This window comes from Schistocerca piceifrons, chromosome 10 (assembly GCF_021461385.2).
Source record: "Schistocerca piceifrons isolate TAMUIC-IGC-003096 chromosome 10, iqSchPice1.1, whole genome shotgun sequence".
NCBI classification, from domain to species: domain Eukaryota; kingdom Metazoa; phylum Arthropoda; class Insecta; order Orthoptera; family Acrididae; genus Schistocerca; species Schistocerca piceifrons.
This window is the reverse complement of record NC_060147.1, coordinates 22269497-22287192: the sequence shown is the minus strand read 5'-3', so window position 1 is coordinate 22287192 and position 17696 is coordinate 22269497. Positions and strand designations below refer to the sequence as shown.

Sequence of the window (17696 nt, the reverse complement as noted above, 5' to 3'; positions counted from 1 at the left end):
AATATATTGTGACCATAATCAGGCCCACTTCTGAAAGCAGTCTGGTTATTTTAAGGTGCACTGAAACTCGTGTGCAGCATTGTAAGAGGCTAAAGGTAGTCACACATTATTGCTGCTGCCAGTTTGTACAAGTGTGCACAAATAATCACCCCTTCTCCATATAGCCCAAACATGTTTGTAAAGTTTGTGTAGCCAACATGTAGAGTCCATGTGATGCTGTGTAGTCACTTTGACTGCACTTGCCATCAGGGAAAAAAGCAGAGGAAATATTTGGTCTGAAGGGTTCCTAATAAAGTGAAAAGCAGAATTAAAAAATAAATTTCTCAATGAATTGCATATCTGTATAACTGACATAAGGATTGGTCTAAGGGCAAAAGACACAAAAGAATATAACTTGTGACCCCATTGATTGGAAGGCGTGCTTATGAGCTGTTAGAAGAAACAAATTGTTTATCTATTAATCTTTTGAGTACTCAATGCAGAAGCAATTTCTGTAGTAAATCTTGAGCTTCAAATTATGGTTTCTTTAGTTGTGAGTAGTCTTGGTTGTTGTATCCGTGTAACTGCTTCTACTTACTTACTTGCTTTGATGGATTTGTCCTGGTAACATTTTCAGTTATTATATAAGTCCAGCTTGTAATAAAGCAGTTATGATACTCGATTAATGAAATATCAGTATCTGTAACTTGTACACATACTTTTGCCCGCTCTTACACTACTATTTCTTGTGTACAGCTGTGCATGAGTGTCTTAAGTTTTTCCTTTCTTTTACTTTTTCTTTAATTACATTACAAATCTGTTTTGGGCACATCTGTATTGTAGTTGTAGAAAGGTAATTATAAATTGGAACCCAAGCCTCCTTTATAATTATTTGAAAATACTTGTACACTGGCTTACATTTTTATGCCTTAAAATGTTGTAGCAGTTCTTGACTGATCATGCCTTCGTTGCAGAGATTACTGTGTTACCCAAAAAAACATTTTTTCAGGAAAGTGAAGTGCCCACTGTTTGAACTATGTAGATGGAACATTATAAAGTACAACAATGCACATGTTAAGATACAAACCACTGAATGTATTTTGTACTGCTCATTTCATACTGGTAGTAGTCAGATTGACACTTCATATGGTAAACAAATTCCTCCCCTTTCAGAGAACTTCAGGTCAGGCCATTCATCCATTAAAATAACTCTTAGTAATTTCATTCACAATAGCTGCCAGTCTCAAGCTGATGCTGCCAGCAATTATTTACGATTTGGGTTGTGTATGAAGCTTTAACTTGACCATGTATGTTGTGAGGTCAGTTTTTATTTACAGGGTTGTGTGTTCAGATATGCAGTTCATTGCATGAAAATATCATGCTCTTGCATTTTTACACCGTATAAACCTAAAACTCATGGATTTAATCAACGCAAAGGATATCTCATCTAGAATAGTACAGATAAATTTAAGAATTTTTGTGTGTACTTCATAGTACTCCAGAAAGTTCGGTGTACAAAACTTCAAAATAATCAGTTTTTGTCTCTGTAAGAGTAACAAGGTCTTTTCTCTTCTCTGCAGAACAAAGAATGGATGGAGGATAGGTGTCATGATGATTGAAGCGGTTAAATCCTATTCATGGAATTTCAAAAGGCATTGAACTATGAAGGAACAAATGTCCAGTTACTAGCGAAATACCTGCCAAACTCCTGTTGCCATTAATGTAGAGTAGACATAATAGTTGAGAATGAGATACGTAAAACTCTTAAAGTTCCATCAGATTTTAATGGTGTGTTTGAGGGCTGATCAACAAAGACTGAGATTGACTTTTTTTTCCCTCTGTAACTTTTGTGATAGTTTCATATTTGTACTGTGGATATTTGAAAATAGCTGGTTTCTGTGTATAATGTCCATAGCCTGCAGCACTCTTGTCGGTTGGTTGGTAGTAATGCTCTACTTTGTAGGCCTCTTTGTATTTCGCATATGTGGTGGTGGTGGCGGTGGCGGCACAATAAAATTGGTTGTTTAAGCTTTACAGCCACTGTAACTTAAACGTTGCAGCAAGCATACAGTGAAGATGCACTACTTCGTGCTTTAGTGTTCAGGACGTTCTGGAACTTCAAAGAAGGCAAATTTGTCTGTATTAAGCAATGTGGGCCTCAATAGACTTCTTCAGTGACTGAATTTCATACTGCAGTGCCTTTGATTATGTAGGGTCATCTCTGTATGACCCATGTTTGGGGCCATTGGATGCCACGGCTGTGGACTCTGAACTAAAGGCTGTGCGAATAGACAAGCTGTGTCTGTTTGCTGATGGAGGGGTTGCATTTCTATAATTGACCCTCAACAGTGATGAGTCGTGGCTGCATCATTATAATCTTGAAGGAAAATGAGCCATCATAGTGTGGAAGTTGTTCAGTCTGCAGAGGAAGTGATCACATTTTTGACTATCGGGGAATGATTTACCAGCATGCGGTCTCCCTCGCACTATTGTTAAGGCAGCACACTACACACCAATATTGGCTAAACTGAGGAAGCACATTGCAAGGAAACAACTAAAACATTCTCGGAGTAGGTGGCGACTTCTTGACAGTGCACGGCTCCACATTGCAAATCAGATCGTGCTATTTCTGGTCCATTCAATATTACCTGCGTGCCACACTGCCTTATTGCCCTGATCTTGCACTCTGCATTCTTTTTTATTCCCATTGCTACAGGCAAAGCTTTGGGGCCTTCAGTTTGAGAACTCTGAAGCAATGCTAAAGAAAAGAAATTCTCAAGGATGTGACGAAGAAAGCCCTGTACCATGTGTTTGACAGACAGAGATGCAATAAAAAGTTAATTGAAGTGGGAGGAAGTGCTTTGAAAAAGATCGTGTAAATATTGAAATGGAATAATAAACATTTGTAAAAAAAAATCACTTAGTCTTTGTTGATCAGTGCTCGTAATTACTACATTTGAGTTAAATAGGAGTGGCTCTATTTAAAACATACTGCACACTGTAATGTATAGAAAGTACTTGTAATGTTGCTTCAGACAGAGGGTTGAAGAGAAAATTGAAGTTACACTTTATTTTGAAAGCAAGAGTGAGGTGCTAGAGAAGCAGTTCTAGCCCCGTTGTTTAGTAACAGAAGGCAGATATAGGGGAAACAGTGAAATGTTCATTGATTATAGGATTTGTAGAAGGATTTTTATAATAGAGTAGTTTTGGTTATTTTTGGGCAGTGGTACCAACTATAGGGATTGAAGGATAACCCATTCTCTTTGTATGAAGAGATGTAGATAGTCAGTACTAATGGAATGAGACCTAAACCAGTTAAGGTATAACTGGGTCGCTGATTGGTAACAATGAAATGTAATTCATACTAGTAGCCTGTCCTGTTTTCGCACAGGTAACACTGAGAATCTATGGGTGGATGACTTGTCTGAAGTTTTGCTTGTGGGTCACTGCATAGTTATGATAAAAATTTAGAAAACATTGGGTAACTGAATGTTGCCACTTTCATGTAACTTAAACAGTTTACCCTATGTTAGTTCTCAGGAGGCATGAATGTTACCTGTTGCATATTTAATTGGTAATTGGAGTGACATCTCATGGCAATAATGGAAGTTGCAAGCTGAGCTGACAGCTGTCAAACTCTGGTGCCAGTTTGGTGTGAGCCACATTTTCTGTGTAACATTTCCCTAAATTTCACACCCTTTAAACATTAACTCGAGGCCAAAAATATCTCTTCTTATCGGCTTAATATCACAGATTGTTTTAGGATGTTGACTGTAGCCTGCACTGGCCTTCCAGCAGTGGTAGCTCTCATTTGGCTGTTGCTGCAGTCAGATGGCCTTGCCTATAATGGCTTTGTCACGTTGGTGAGGAGCTTTAACTCATCATAGTCCAGCCAATATGTGCAAAGTGTTTATAAGTTTATGTACACAAATGTTTCTTATGAGTCAGTATTCCTCTTGGTGGGCCTTGACCACCTCAACAATCTTCCTCCATACATCTCTGTTCTGCTTTTTCTCTTCAACCCATGGTTATCCATCTTTCACCATCATGGTAAAGTCAGCCAAAATATTGTCCAACCATGTGGCTTATGGTTGGCCTGTCCTTCTGGTGGAATACAATCTTTCATTATTTGCTTGGGCATCCTGTCATCTGTAATCCTCACCATATTTCCTAATTTACATGTTCTCAGATTTAATAAATTTCACTCTTTCCCTTTTATAAGCCGTTGTATTTCATTGTGCCTTACTGTACAACCCTCTGTCTCTCACAGACCCATAAATTTTTTGCAGGATTTCCCTTTGAAATGCCCTCAGATTGTTCAAATCTGCTTCGGTCATTGTTCACATTCTGATCCATATTAACCACTGGTCACATGAGGAACAGCATATTCTTAATGTAGTTGTTTTGTAATTAGAGAATTCTTGAACAGCTGTAAGTTTGCACAAATAGGCTTTTTTGTGTACTTTCTCTAACAGTGTGTTGTTTTATCACCACTTGTTAAGTGGAGATATAAGTAATGGAAGCAGCTCACAACTTGAACACTTATGGTACTGGTCTTGTAGATAGCTGCCATTACCTGTGGGCTGGCTAAAATTTCTTTTCTTCTTTATTTTAAATTAATAATTCGTGTGTACAAATGCATAGTTGGAATTTCGAAACATTTTAGATTTATAATACTTTCGACTTTAAATATGTATGTTCCTCCAGTACGTCTGGTATTAAATCTTGTAGATGCAGATGAAACTTCAATTTTACAGTTATCACAGAAAAAATGAAAAAGATTGCTAGTATTCAAATATGTAAGCAAAAACGTGATCTCTTTATATTTCGTTTACAGCCAATGTACATCTTAAGAAACACACAAGGCACAAGATCAGAGGAAAATTTTGCATTCATAGTGAAGTACAGTGTGGTAAAAATTAAACATGGGAGATAAACAGTCCAATGTTACATTCACTGGACTCTTAATGCTCGCATTCATTTTCTGATGTACCAAAAGTACTGTCCCTCATAACATCACACTATGTGAAAATAATACAATAAACATACGCTGCAACTCATCTTCAAAAATATCTTGGAACAACTACAGTTCAAATTATTTGTAATGAGAACTCTCATCAAATACCTAATTTTCATCATCTGCGCACTTGTCAGAGGCTCTGTAGATAATCTCCCCCCCCCCCCCCCCCCCCCCCCCAAACATTTCTCCTCTTCACTGTATATTTTGAACAAAAAAATCAACATAAAAGCATGCAAAATACGTGAAACAGAATTTGTCGCTCACCTAATGCCTATAAAGTGAGGGAGAGTAACAAAGGTTCCAAAAACTTTGACTTGTTAGTCATACACTAGTATTGCGTCTGCAAAGCTTTCAGACCTCACAGATGATACTGGGAGCCATAAATATATGTTAGAAACTGGGGAAAATCATTGTAACTGGCTTGATGTAGTATTACATACACAGAACATTCCCATTTCATGCAAGCTGCACACTAAGTGTTCAAACATTTGAGAGACCTTCAGGTCATAGTGTTCTTCAAGCCTAAGAATTTGACATTACCACGTGTTTGTATTTTTTTACAAGAAGTCCAATTTTTGCTCTTCCTCCTTGCATTATTTCATACATTTATTTAAAATTGCTTACATATCTTGCTACACTTGCAATATCATCCACATTTTTCTCAATAATTTATCAAGTTACAAATAATTGATCAAAATGCCTCTGGCTGGAAACTACATTGGCATTCTTACAGGATATTTTTAGCACACTTCTCTATCCTTTCATTCAGCACCCAGGAAAATTTGTTGTAGACTGTATCCAGTAAAGTTATGCCTCTATAATTTTCACAAGATAAGTTTGTGCCTTTCTTATATATGTAGGACGTAAGTTCTGACACTGGCATCATCAGGTGTGTGGTTATTTTTCAATTTATATATCACTGACACAATCACCTGCATTGTTGGTCTTTTTGCTTCTCCCCTTTCATCTTGCCCCTGTATTCTGGTTGTCCCAGATTGTCTCAACATGTGTATTTCTACATGTATTTTGTGTTTGGAGAACATTTTTCTCATCTTTTGTATTGCACATTAGAATTTTGTTTCATTCTGTTCCTTTAGCACTTCCATCTCTTGAAATTTTGCTTTCAGCCATTTCTTTTTCTCAATATCTTATCAGCATTAAACCTTAATTCCTTATACACCTCCATGTTTCTTCATATATATATATATACACACACACACACACACACACACACACACACACACACACACACACACACACACACACACACTCCTGGAAATGGAAAAAAGAACGCATTGACACCGGTGTGTCAGACCCACCATACTTGCTCTGGACACTGCGAGAGGGCTGTACAAGCAATGATCACACGCACGGCACTGCGGACACACCAGGAACCGCGGTGTTGGCCGTCGAATGGCGCTAGCTGCGCAGCATTTGTGCACCGCCGCCGTCAGTGTCAGCCAGTTTGCCGTGGCATACGGAGCTCCATCGCAGTCTTTAACACTGGTAGCATGCCGCGACAGTGTGGACGTGAACCGTATGTGCAGTTGACGGACTTTGAGCGAGGGCGTATGGTGGGCATGCAGGAGGTCGGGTGGACGTACTGCCGAATTGCTCAACACGTGGGGCGTGAGGTCTCCACAGTACATCGATGTTCTCGCCAGTGGTCGGCGGAAGGTGCACGTGCCCGTCGACCTGGGACCGGACCGCAGCGACGCACGGATGCACGCCAAGACCGTAGGATCCTACGCAGTGCCGTAGGGGACCGCACCGCCACTTCCCAGCAAATTAGGGACACTGTTGCTCCTGGGGTATCGGCGAGGACCATTCGCAACCGTCTCCATGAAGCTGGGCTACGGTCCCGCACACCGTTAGGCCGTCTTCCGCTCACGCCCCAACATCGTGCAGCCCGCCTCCAGTGGTGTCGCGACAGGCGTGAATGGAGGGACGAATGGAGACGTGTCGTCTTCAGCGATGAGAGTCGCTTCTGCCTTGGTGCCAATGATGGTCGTATGCGTGTTTGGCGCCGTGCAGGTGAGCGCCACAATCAGGACTGCATACGACCGAGGCACACAGGGCCAACACCCGGCATCATGGTGTGGGGAGCGACCTCCTACACTGGCCGTACACCACTGGTGATCAAGGGGACACTGAATAGTGCACGGTACATCCAAACCGTTATCGAACCCATCGTTCTACCATTCCTAGACCGGCAAGGGAACTTGCTGTTCCAACAGGACAATGCACGTCCGCATGTATCCCGTGCCACCCAACGTGCTCTAGAAGGTGTAAGTCAACTACCCTGGCCAGCAAGATCTCCGGATCTCCAGATCTCCGGAGCATGTTTGGGACTGGATGAAGCGTCGTCTCACGCGGTCTGCACGTCCAGCATGAACGCTGGTCCAACTGAGGCGCCAGGTGGAAATGGCATGGCAAGCCGTTCCACAGGACTACATCCAGCATCTCTACGATCGTCTCCATGGGAGAATAGCAGCCTGCATTGCTGCGAAAGGTGGATATACACTGTACTAGTGCCGACATTGTGCATGCTCTGTTGCCTGTGTCTATGTGCCTGTGGTTCTGTCAGTGTGATCATGTGATGTATCTGACCCCAGGAATGTGTCAATAAAGTTTCCCCTTCCTGGGACAATGAATTCACGGTGTTCTTATTTCAATTTCCAGGAGTGTATATATATCTCTGTCTTGCTGCATTTGTGTTCTATTGGTCTACATTTGTGATCAAATCCCTGATTTTGTTTTATCCCAATTGTTTCTTCTGTTAACCTCTTCACCATCTTCTGGATCCAGGGGATGGTGAATATATTTATTACTGAAAGCCAGTAGTTCCAGAGATTAGGTCAAATACGCAGACAGAACCGTAGCATGGCACATAATTTATATATTTGTAGATAGTGAAGAGAAATGCAAGGAAGTAAGAAACACTCATTGTGGCAAGACTCTCAAAAGGAAAGTTGGTGGGGTACTATTAGCTGATGTCGTAGCAGTGGCTGTCAAAAGTGAATTAAGAATAGTCTGGTGCTTAATCAAATGTAGTAGTAGCTGATGTCTATAATATGCATATAAATGGAGAGAACATTAAGGTAATTGTGTACAGAACAGATGGATGGACGAGACTTGAGAGTGGTGAATCTGAGATACTATCTCAGAAGTAGAATAACTAAAGAAGAAAGTTGGATTAAGACAAAATGTGGCTTGTACAGGGCTACATGACATTCTATAAAAGAAGCAATACACACTCAAAAAGTATAAATCTTGATTGGAAGATTCATGAAATACTTTTAAAAGCTAAGGTCTGTATGGTGGATAATGTGGGCAGTGCTAAAGACAGAAGTGACAGTAGCCCTTTAAAGGTGATGGTACAGGAAGCATTTAATCAATTTGAGTGATTGAATAAGGGGCGAAGGTGTCTTGAAAGTCGGTGAGGGAAAAATCTTATAAAGAGAATAATGAACTGGAAAGAGATTGGTTGACAACATACAACTAAAAATAAACTGCTGGAAACTAGTTGAAAGGTATAGCTGGCAGCTGACTGCAATGGAGACCTGGATCTGACAAACGTCAAAGTTGATGCCCAAAACAACTATCATGAGATTTTAAGACCATAGAATATAACTTTGAAGACAGTATTACTTGCAACGATTTGTTTGTAGGTATCTACAGACGACATTTTTAACAAGTGTTGTAGGCATTACATTACGCACAAAAAGTTTGTTAGGAATATAAATGGCATACCATATTTTATACACACTGTTCGTTGCATGTAAGAGCTCTCGATTTCGTATTTCCTCAGCCATTGGCAACTTGGTTAGTTCCGGTATTTGCTGCCGCCAAAGATGTGAGACAATCAGTAGCTAAACTAGAAAAAAAGAAAAAAAACAGCATGGAACTCATTGGTAATGTACTTGGCCGGTGAAAGTGGAATTGCCTTATCCCTAAAATGCACAGTATTACATAATGCCAAATTGGCTAGTGTTAAGTTACTGCCAGTTTGTAGGTTTGGCACAAATATTTAAAATATTTGTTCACATATATTAACTTAAATAAATTAGAAATATTAACTTCCTTTGTAACTTACCTAGATGTGGTGTCTAATTGTGCCTCAATTTTCTTGTGCAGATATTACCGTGGTGCAGTAGGAGCACTGTTGGTGTATGACATAGCAAAGCACCTAACATACGAGAATGTGGAGCGGTGGCTGAGAGAACTTCGTGACCACGCTGATCAGAATATAGTTATTATGCTTGTTGGCAACAAGTCGGATTTAAGGCATTTGCGGGCAGTGCCGACAGATGAGGCGAAGATGTTCGCTGAACGCAATGGCCTCTCCTTTATTGAAACGTCAGCGCTTGATTCGACTAATGTTGAAACTGCCTTCCAGAACATTCTGACAGGTTTGTTTTTTAATATATAGTATTATAGATGGTTAAATTTGTGTTATTGGGCTTCAATACAAGACTCGTAATTCTACCTTTCAACTTTTTATTTTTGTAATTATAGATAATTCACTTGCATTAAGCTGTCAACTAAGGACTCCTTTATTTGTAAACTGTGTCGTTGAGCCGTAAGATGTTTCTAAATAGTTTACAGGCTTTTGTGATCTGTAAGTGGTTGTGGGTTTGGTAAAATGTAAATGTGGTTGAAAAATCTGCTGATCACCATATTTATCCATTTTCTGAGGGTAATGAGTAGCTGTTTGACTGTTGCATAGTTTTCTAGCATCAAAGATATGTGAAGACTTTTTAACTGGTATGTTACCTTCATGTTGAAAATAGTTTTGCATATTTCTTTTGTGCATGTTTTGAAAAAATATCTTAGAGGTTTTGTGAAGAAAAAAAAAACTCTTGCATGGTAGCCTTTAAGTTGTTGCAGTGCTGTGTTGAGTTGATGCATATTTGTTAAATTCTTTGTTAATGGTAGTAGAATAGTGTTGTTTTGGGTTATTTAGTGGAAGCTGGAATTTTCTTCATGCCACTGTATGCAGTCTGGTGCAAGTCTTTAACTGAAACTTGTGCTCAGAATATAGCAATGCATTTTGTAATAATGGTAAATTCATGGGAGCTCTGTAATTATATTTGAATTTTAAGTATGTTAAAATATTGTCAGTGTAGTGTTGTATCAGCATACATTGTGGGGCAGTTGAAAGATAACCTTTGTCCAGAAAGTAAATTGCATTTATAGATGTTGTGTGTGTGAAATTTTGCATTGTGTACAACTAGTTTCTGTTAGTGCTTGTGATAATAAATTAGCTAGTGTAACTGACGTTGGGTTAGAGAAATACAGAAGTGGAATATAACGTGCAAATTCTTCGAAAGTTCTGCAGAGTAATAAATTAAATATCAGTTGCCATATCCTCCTCAAGATGGTTGTATTGTGTGTGGTGGCATTTGACTTTTGCAAGAATTATTGCACATTACATATGTGTTTGCACATTATTATAGTAGTCAAACAGCGCTTTGGAGCATACCAGTTTGGCAGTTCTGTTCACAAAAGTTCCAGATTTGCACTGAGCTAGCTTATAGGTGCTGTCTGCTTCATATATTGGAGATTGTCTTGAATGTGATTTGACAGACTGTGGAAAGTAGAGTCCATATCCTTTTCACTCTTTACACTTTTGATCTGTGCTGGTATTGTCACAGGACACCAATACATTAAATTGTTAGTGGCACAGATGATGAAGAGAATGTCGATGCCTGTATGCCTATTATACAAAAATGTTTGCTGGAAAAAGGTGCACAGACAAAATGTAGACCTGCCTGTGACTTTCATCATTACACACACTATTGACTGCAGGTTACTACTCAACCACAATATTATTGCACTTGAGCATTATCGGAAACACGTGGTGACAATGCAGGAAAAAGGACAGTGGTGAATAAAGAAAACACATTGCACTGTCATTGCTTTCAGGTCAGTTGTGCATATGCTATCAATGCTGATTACATGGTGGCTTACAATAAGCCATTTGAAGCATCCTCACTCCCAGGTGCCATAATATTGTGGCCAACTAATAAAGAGCACAAGTTCTGTTTCCTTTTACACAGTACAGAGTAGGTTGGTGCTTAGGGGACCTTAATCCCCATTGTGGCTGTTCAGGTTTAGTTTTTCTAGATCTCTAAATCGTATAGTGTAAATGTTGAGGTGGGATCTTCAGAATGGCACAATTGATCTCTTGTAGCATCCCTATCAGTTTCAGTGAGAGGTTGCATTCTGTCTTGCCTCTACCCTATAGTAGGCATGTATCCTGCTCAGTGGAAGGATCAGATAAGTATCTCTTCCGGGTCGTATCCCTTTTTTCATAGTCAGGAATTGCTTCGCTAAGGCTGTGGGCTGATTGTATAACACTGCAGTTGTCAGTTGAGAAGAATGACATCATAAGACAAGTTTGGTTTGTGCAAATAAAAGTTGGAAAGAAGTAAATAATATATTATTAACACACAATTGTAAGTAAATCTATGAACGGGCAACTCCCACATATTGCAGAGTAGATTCCTGAACAGTTAAATTATTGAACTAAGTGTAAAATTGATTTCCAGTCAATAGGGTGTGTGCATTTGACCCTATATGGCTAGTGGTAGATAATCATGTTCATGAAATCCTAGGTGAAGTGGTGAGAGACCGGACTCAGATTATAGATGATGGATGATCCAAATCTCCATCAGGTCACAAAACAGATTTAGGGTTTGCACGTGTCCAAAATCACTGAAGCCAAATCTCAGGATGGTTCCTTTGAAAGAAACTGGTCTGAATTCATTATCCAAGATAAAGTTGTCAGAAGTCATTCCCCGTGCTTTCCCATTGTGAGATCTCGCTCAGTCTAGAGATTTCATCATTGGCAAGATAATAAACACTAATATTTCTTGTGGGTTGATCTTTAGCCACTGTTTTTGTAGCAGTGAAATCACTAAAGATGACCACATAGCATATTGTTTAGGCTTAATAGACATATGAAAACACGAAACTCAGTAACTAAGGTTAATAAATAGGTTTTCATTGGAGACATTCCTTGCACTGTGGCATTGACAGAAACTAGAAGGTAAGGAGGGGTAGAGAAGCTGAGGTTAACCAAAGGGGTAAAAGAAAAATGTGGTGGGGAGGAGGAGACTGAGAGGGAGGTGAGAGCAAAAAGGGGGTCAAAGGATTAGTAGTAAGGTGCCCTGGAGGAACTGGTTTACTGCAGGTGGCAGTAGTGGTGTGTTGGGTGTAATGATTTTGGAAGATCAGGACAGAGTAAATGAAGATTACCAGAACAATTTGAACAAAGATTTGTAATTGGTTTCGAACTAAAATGAGGAGGTGGAGACTATTAGAGGATTAAGAAATTGGTGGAGTCAGGGAGCAAAGGGATGGAAATAAAGATGTAAAAAGGTGGTGTACTGAATAAGATAATGGCTGGGGTCATTGTTGGACCAGGGAAGCTGTAGTTGGAGGAACAATCCAGATGGCACAGATTGTGGGGTGGGCAATAGTCGGTCAGTGGCCGTGCCGATGTAAAAGGCTGTGTGATGATAGTGTTGTCAGTGTATGACACAGTTGCTGTTGTGGATGTGGGGATGATTGTCGATTTGACATGTACTCAAATTGTGCTGCAACAGGCTGTTCTGAATGGGTGCAGAAGGTTTTGTGTATGGCTCTCTGATGCATGTATGCCCTTTATGGTAGTGTTTGAAGTAGAAATGACATAATACCGGCCCAGTATATTTCTTGGTTTGAGGGTAAGGCAGTAAACCATTTTGGAAAAGTTGGGAGATTATTTGGAGTGTCTGACCCCATTTCAGGTCATGGTAAGAGGTGATCGAACCCTGACGTGATGTGTAGCCATTAGATTTGATAGAAATGCAAGACTTACCACAGCCAATTGTTGACCTCACACTTGTTGCCAATTTGGAAAAGAGGTAGTGGGAGGGGTGGAAAGAACTTGGTGAATTGAGATATGTTTGGTGAAATATTGGTTCTGTCAATAGGCACGTATAAAAACACGTGACACTTTACTTTTGGTACTACCATTATTGTTTCGTTTGGACTAGTGGAAGCAGTTGTAGAGAACTGAGTTACTTTGAGGGCACAGTATTTAGTATGTGTTCTTACAATATTCTTTACATACTCTCATTCAGTTAATAAAGATTTTTTTTCTATAAGATAGTAATTTAATCTACTTTTATGTTTGTGTTAAAATTCCTAATTTAAAATGAAAAAACGTCTGTTTAAGCCCATCCTTGTGTTCGAATATAATCAGTCCTAGACCCTTCTTCTTTGTGTGCCAGTTCATTTTTATTTTGTTTTTGGATTCGTTCTTTCCCGGCAGAGATCTATCGGATCGTGTCCCAGAAGCAAATCAGAGATCCTCCCGAAGGAGACACAATTCGGCCCCAAAATGTGGAACCGATTGATGTGAAGCCGACAGTCAACCCTGACAGTGTGCGCAAGCAATGCTGCCAGTGAAAAGTCAGTAGACAGGTTTTGTAATGCTAGTTAAGTGTTGGCCAGTCAGTTGTAGTTAATTTTGCATGATTTATGTGCATGTGCCTGCATTGACTTGTGGTTTAGAGCTATTGTTTTTGTATCATGTTATGCACTGTGGCATCATGTTGTGAAAGTATACAGTATTATAAAAATTAAATATACTACTATGAGATGTTGAATTTGTGATTTCTTTGTCTGTTGAAATATCTGCATAGCCAAGCACATAATTTTTTTGCTCTCCTGATGGGGTCTGGTTGGTATTAATGGTTTGAGATGTTTATTTGCCAAATTCTTTACTAACTAAGCTGGTCAGTTATGAACATGTGTATTAATTTGTCTGTAAGAAAACAAAATTCATTTGTTTCAAGTTAATGAAAAGTTACTAGTTCATAATAATTTGAAGGGATTTATATTTTTAATGTATTTCTGATGTACATGAGAGTTGGAGTTCAGTGCCACTTACTCATTCGATGGAAGTTCCATGAAATTTTGAAACTATTTTATGCTTGTTCATTGAAAACAGTCTCATAATTGACATCTACATTTGAGCTTGCTGATTGCACTGCTGTGAACAGTTTTGTCACTCACTCTGGGGAGGCCGTGCCCTGGTGTGAAGACTGGGTTGTGAACATTATTCACATGTCTTTCATTAGCAATATTTAGGAATTCTGTTGGCGTTTGTTTGACCCTATTTACATTGTCTTTACCTTTGTTTTGCAATTAATTTCACATCTTTCCTAACTTCATCCTATTGTCACTTAATCCTTTGTCATCTGAAAACCTCTGAACTCGTTGCACAGAGGTGGCATTGTGTTGCAGGTAGGCACAATGAAAAGACTGAAAAATATTGCAAATTTTGGACAAAGTCCTTCTGAGAAAGGAACATATATAGTTTACATAACCACAGCTTGCACATACATGGCCACTATCTGTGGAGCTGGGACCTAGTACCCAGGGACAGTGGCCATGTATGTGTTAGTTTTGTTGGTGTGAATGTGCATGTTTTCTGCTTCCGGAGGAGAACTTAATCAGAGAGCGTAATTTTTTCTTTATTGTGCCTGTCTCAACTCAGTGCCTCCTCTGTGGTGAGTAGCTATCTCTAGTCTGTATTGTCGTTACTCAAACCTGGACTTTTAAACTGCCTGAGCTCCTTGTTCATCTTTCTCTCCCCCTCCCCCACTCTCCCCCTTCCATCCTCCCCTTTGCCCTTGCCCACTAGCTTTTATATGGAAGTCAGATGACAAGTCTTGTTGAGTTTCCTTTGTCAGTGAAGCCATTTCCACTCTCCTAATCTTCCCTTAAATACTTCCTTCTTGTAACTATTCTTATATTACACATACTTTAGTTTTAAGATGACAGGAGCCTGTTTTCATGCGAGGGAATGTAAGCTAGTCACTTGATTATTTTAAAAATTTAGCACGTAAGTGTTTCTAGTTTAAGGATCAATATTATAATATTGTGTTGTGTATATTACAATGTGCTGGGGTACAAGAAGTTTCCTGTAAACATTAACAGATTGAAAGAACATAATAGTTGAGCTAATCATTACAAATTCCCTTGCTCGACTGAATTGTAATATTGCTCTTCACAAGTCAGCTATGAATTGTTCGCTATTTAAATCTTGGTCTAGCAATTGTGATTATACAGTGTCTGTAAATTCATGTATGCAATTGCAGATAAATTAAATTCTTATAAACAAGTCAGTCCTTCTCGCATCTGAATAGTTCCTCCTTGCATGATAATTTTATTGCCATTCTACAATGTAAAGTAGAGGTTGGAATATCATCTTCATCATGAAAAGGATAGATTGCTAATGACTATAAAGACATGTTGAGTTGTAGACAGACACAACAAAGAAACTGTTACACATTGAACTTTTGGCCAAGCCTTCTGAAGAAAAGTGTGTGCATGTGCATACCTAATGCATAACACCTACCCCCGCCCCCCCTTATGCACATGGCTGCTACCTCCAGCTGCTGCAGCCATCTGGCCACAGTGGTTGGAGATATCAGACTATAGTTGTATCGTGTACTTTCATTTTGGTCACATAAGTTGTATCACTTGAAATTTTTTTAAATATTGTGTGTTTCCACAAATGATTTCCATTTGGAGTATGACATAAAGCAAAAATGCTTTATATTTTCTGTATAGTATGATCAGTACATTTTTATCCAAATACAGCTGAGGGAACAAACAGTTTTTGGTGAGGTTTACATCTGATTACTGTAATGGCAAGATATGTGTAAAGTCAATACCAGGAATACTGCGTATCATTCTAGCTGTATATTGTAACAGTGGATTATTCAGTAGGACAGAAATCTAATAAATTTGGACATCCTGACAGAAATTTTCATACTATGCTTTTGGAACTCTTGTTGCAGTGTGAAATATCATTTCCTTTGCATTGATACATGAAATGTCATACCTGTTTCCAGTATTTCCAATAAACTTCCTCAAAAATCCTCATAGTACAATCGGTCTTTATGTATTTAATTCTGAAACGAAATGATACAATGAATACAACCCCACACTAGCCCAGAACCAGAACTGCTGTCAAGTGAACTCAATCATTATTGTCCTATTTGTAGTGAATTAACAGTTCTACATAATATTGGCAATGCATTTTGTCCTGTCAGCTATTGGAGCAGTGTATAAGTAGGGATATGGTAGGAAGCTGCTGATACTCAACCAGCCTAAAAATTACTTTCAATAGTGAGTTGGCTTAAAGAGACCTGAAAACCATTACATTGTGTACATCTGAGGGAGATTATAATAATAAATGTAGTAGTACATTTATCAAATGAGGCAGTGTTACTAAGTTGTGTTGGTGATTGTTTGGGATCAAGTCAGCTACTCAAATGTTTCTGGTTGACCAGTTTTTACCTGTCAGTGTTTGCATTATTTGCTAGCATCTGATAGCTAGACGTACTCTTCATATAGCTCTTGGATTTTGCTTTTTATGAGAGAGTTTACAGATAAGAGAATTGTAATACCATGAAAAATGCAATCCTGAATGCTGCTATCAAACTCTTCTCTTGAGGTCCTTTTAATTTCCATTAAGTAATGAGAATCAGTCAAAAATGTTCTGTTCAACAAAACAGTAATTGCAGTATTTGTAGCAATACAGAACTGATTCAGTTATAAGTGTATATATGCCAAAACTAACTATTATTTTCTTGTTAAATCAGTAGGCACCAATCTGCCACATGTAGTGTGATCCCATGTTATGGCAGTCTCCCCATTTTCAGTAAGTTTGCTTCTTTCATGTTAATTGTAAAACTGAACTTAACAGGAATATAGTGAAAATTGGTAGAATGTAAAGAACTAAGGAATAAAGACCACCATTCACCAAATAGAAGTGTTGTCATTGACAGGAACATGTGTGCATGTGCCAGTCTACACACACACACACACACACACACACACACACACACACACACACACGACACTTACTAGCTTGTGGAATAAAGCCTTTCTTGATTTGGAATGCAGCACAGCTGGAATGGAGCGCAACTGGAACTATCCAGGGGCAGTTTTTTGTGTGTGTGTGTGTGTGTGTGTGTGTGTGTGTGTGTGTGTGTGTGTGTGTTATGAAAGCTCCCAAGGTTGCTTTCTCTTTGTGTGTGCCTGTTGATAACTCAATGCTTATGTCATTTGGTGAGTAGTCCCCTTTACTCTGACACCCAGGGGGCTCGTCACTCTTTGGCAGGTTCGTGCTTGGCTACCAAGGGCCCCAGTCTTTGCAGTGTTTTTTCCCTTCCTTGCTGCCTGTCTATCCTATTGCTGTTCTTTTTCCTCTCCCTTGGGAACATGTCTAGGATGTTACTGGGAATATCTGCCTTGTCTTGCTGATGTAGGAACAGGCTCACCACTGTTTCTCGCTCCCTTTTCCTTTCTTTGTTTCCTTTCTCCTGTCCTTCCTCTGCTATGGCGTTTGAGGTTCCTCTTTTTCTTCTTCCTCCCTGTACACTTCTGAAGGCAGGCCCACACGTTTGATGTTGGCAGGCCCACACGTTTGATGCTTAACAGGTGACTGGGTAACGCGTAATTCCCAGCCCCGGGTCGACAGGTAGGGTTTGCACGAACCCCCTGGTATAGGCGAGGCCCAGGGAGGGGTGATTGCCTGAGCTGCAACCTTCCCAAATTGCCGATTGGTCCCTCTTGTCAGATGCCCGGGAGGTGTGACGTGAGGTGTGAACAATCACCTCAGGCGGGT

The 17696-nt window shown here is 39.5% G+C and overlaps 1 protein-coding gene across 2 annotated transcripts in view; it reads left to right on the top strand.

The window, feature by feature from the left end:
* Positions 1-17696, top strand: part of LOC124718805 (ras-related protein Rab-11A) — a 53005-nt gene that overhangs the window by 13269 nt on the left and 22040 nt on the right. Inside the window, exons 4-5 of one of the 2 annotated variants that reach the window (XM_047244420.1) lie at positions 9137-9411; positions 13323-13462. In XM_047244420.1, coding sequence (XP_047100376.1) covers positions 9137-9411; positions 13323-13459 — 412 coding nt within the window. In that variant the 3' untranslated portion in view covers positions 13460-13462. The remainder of the gene's footprint in view (positions 1-9136; positions 9412-13322; positions 13463-17696) is intronic. The other variant, XM_047244419.1, reaches the window with a different exon arrangement.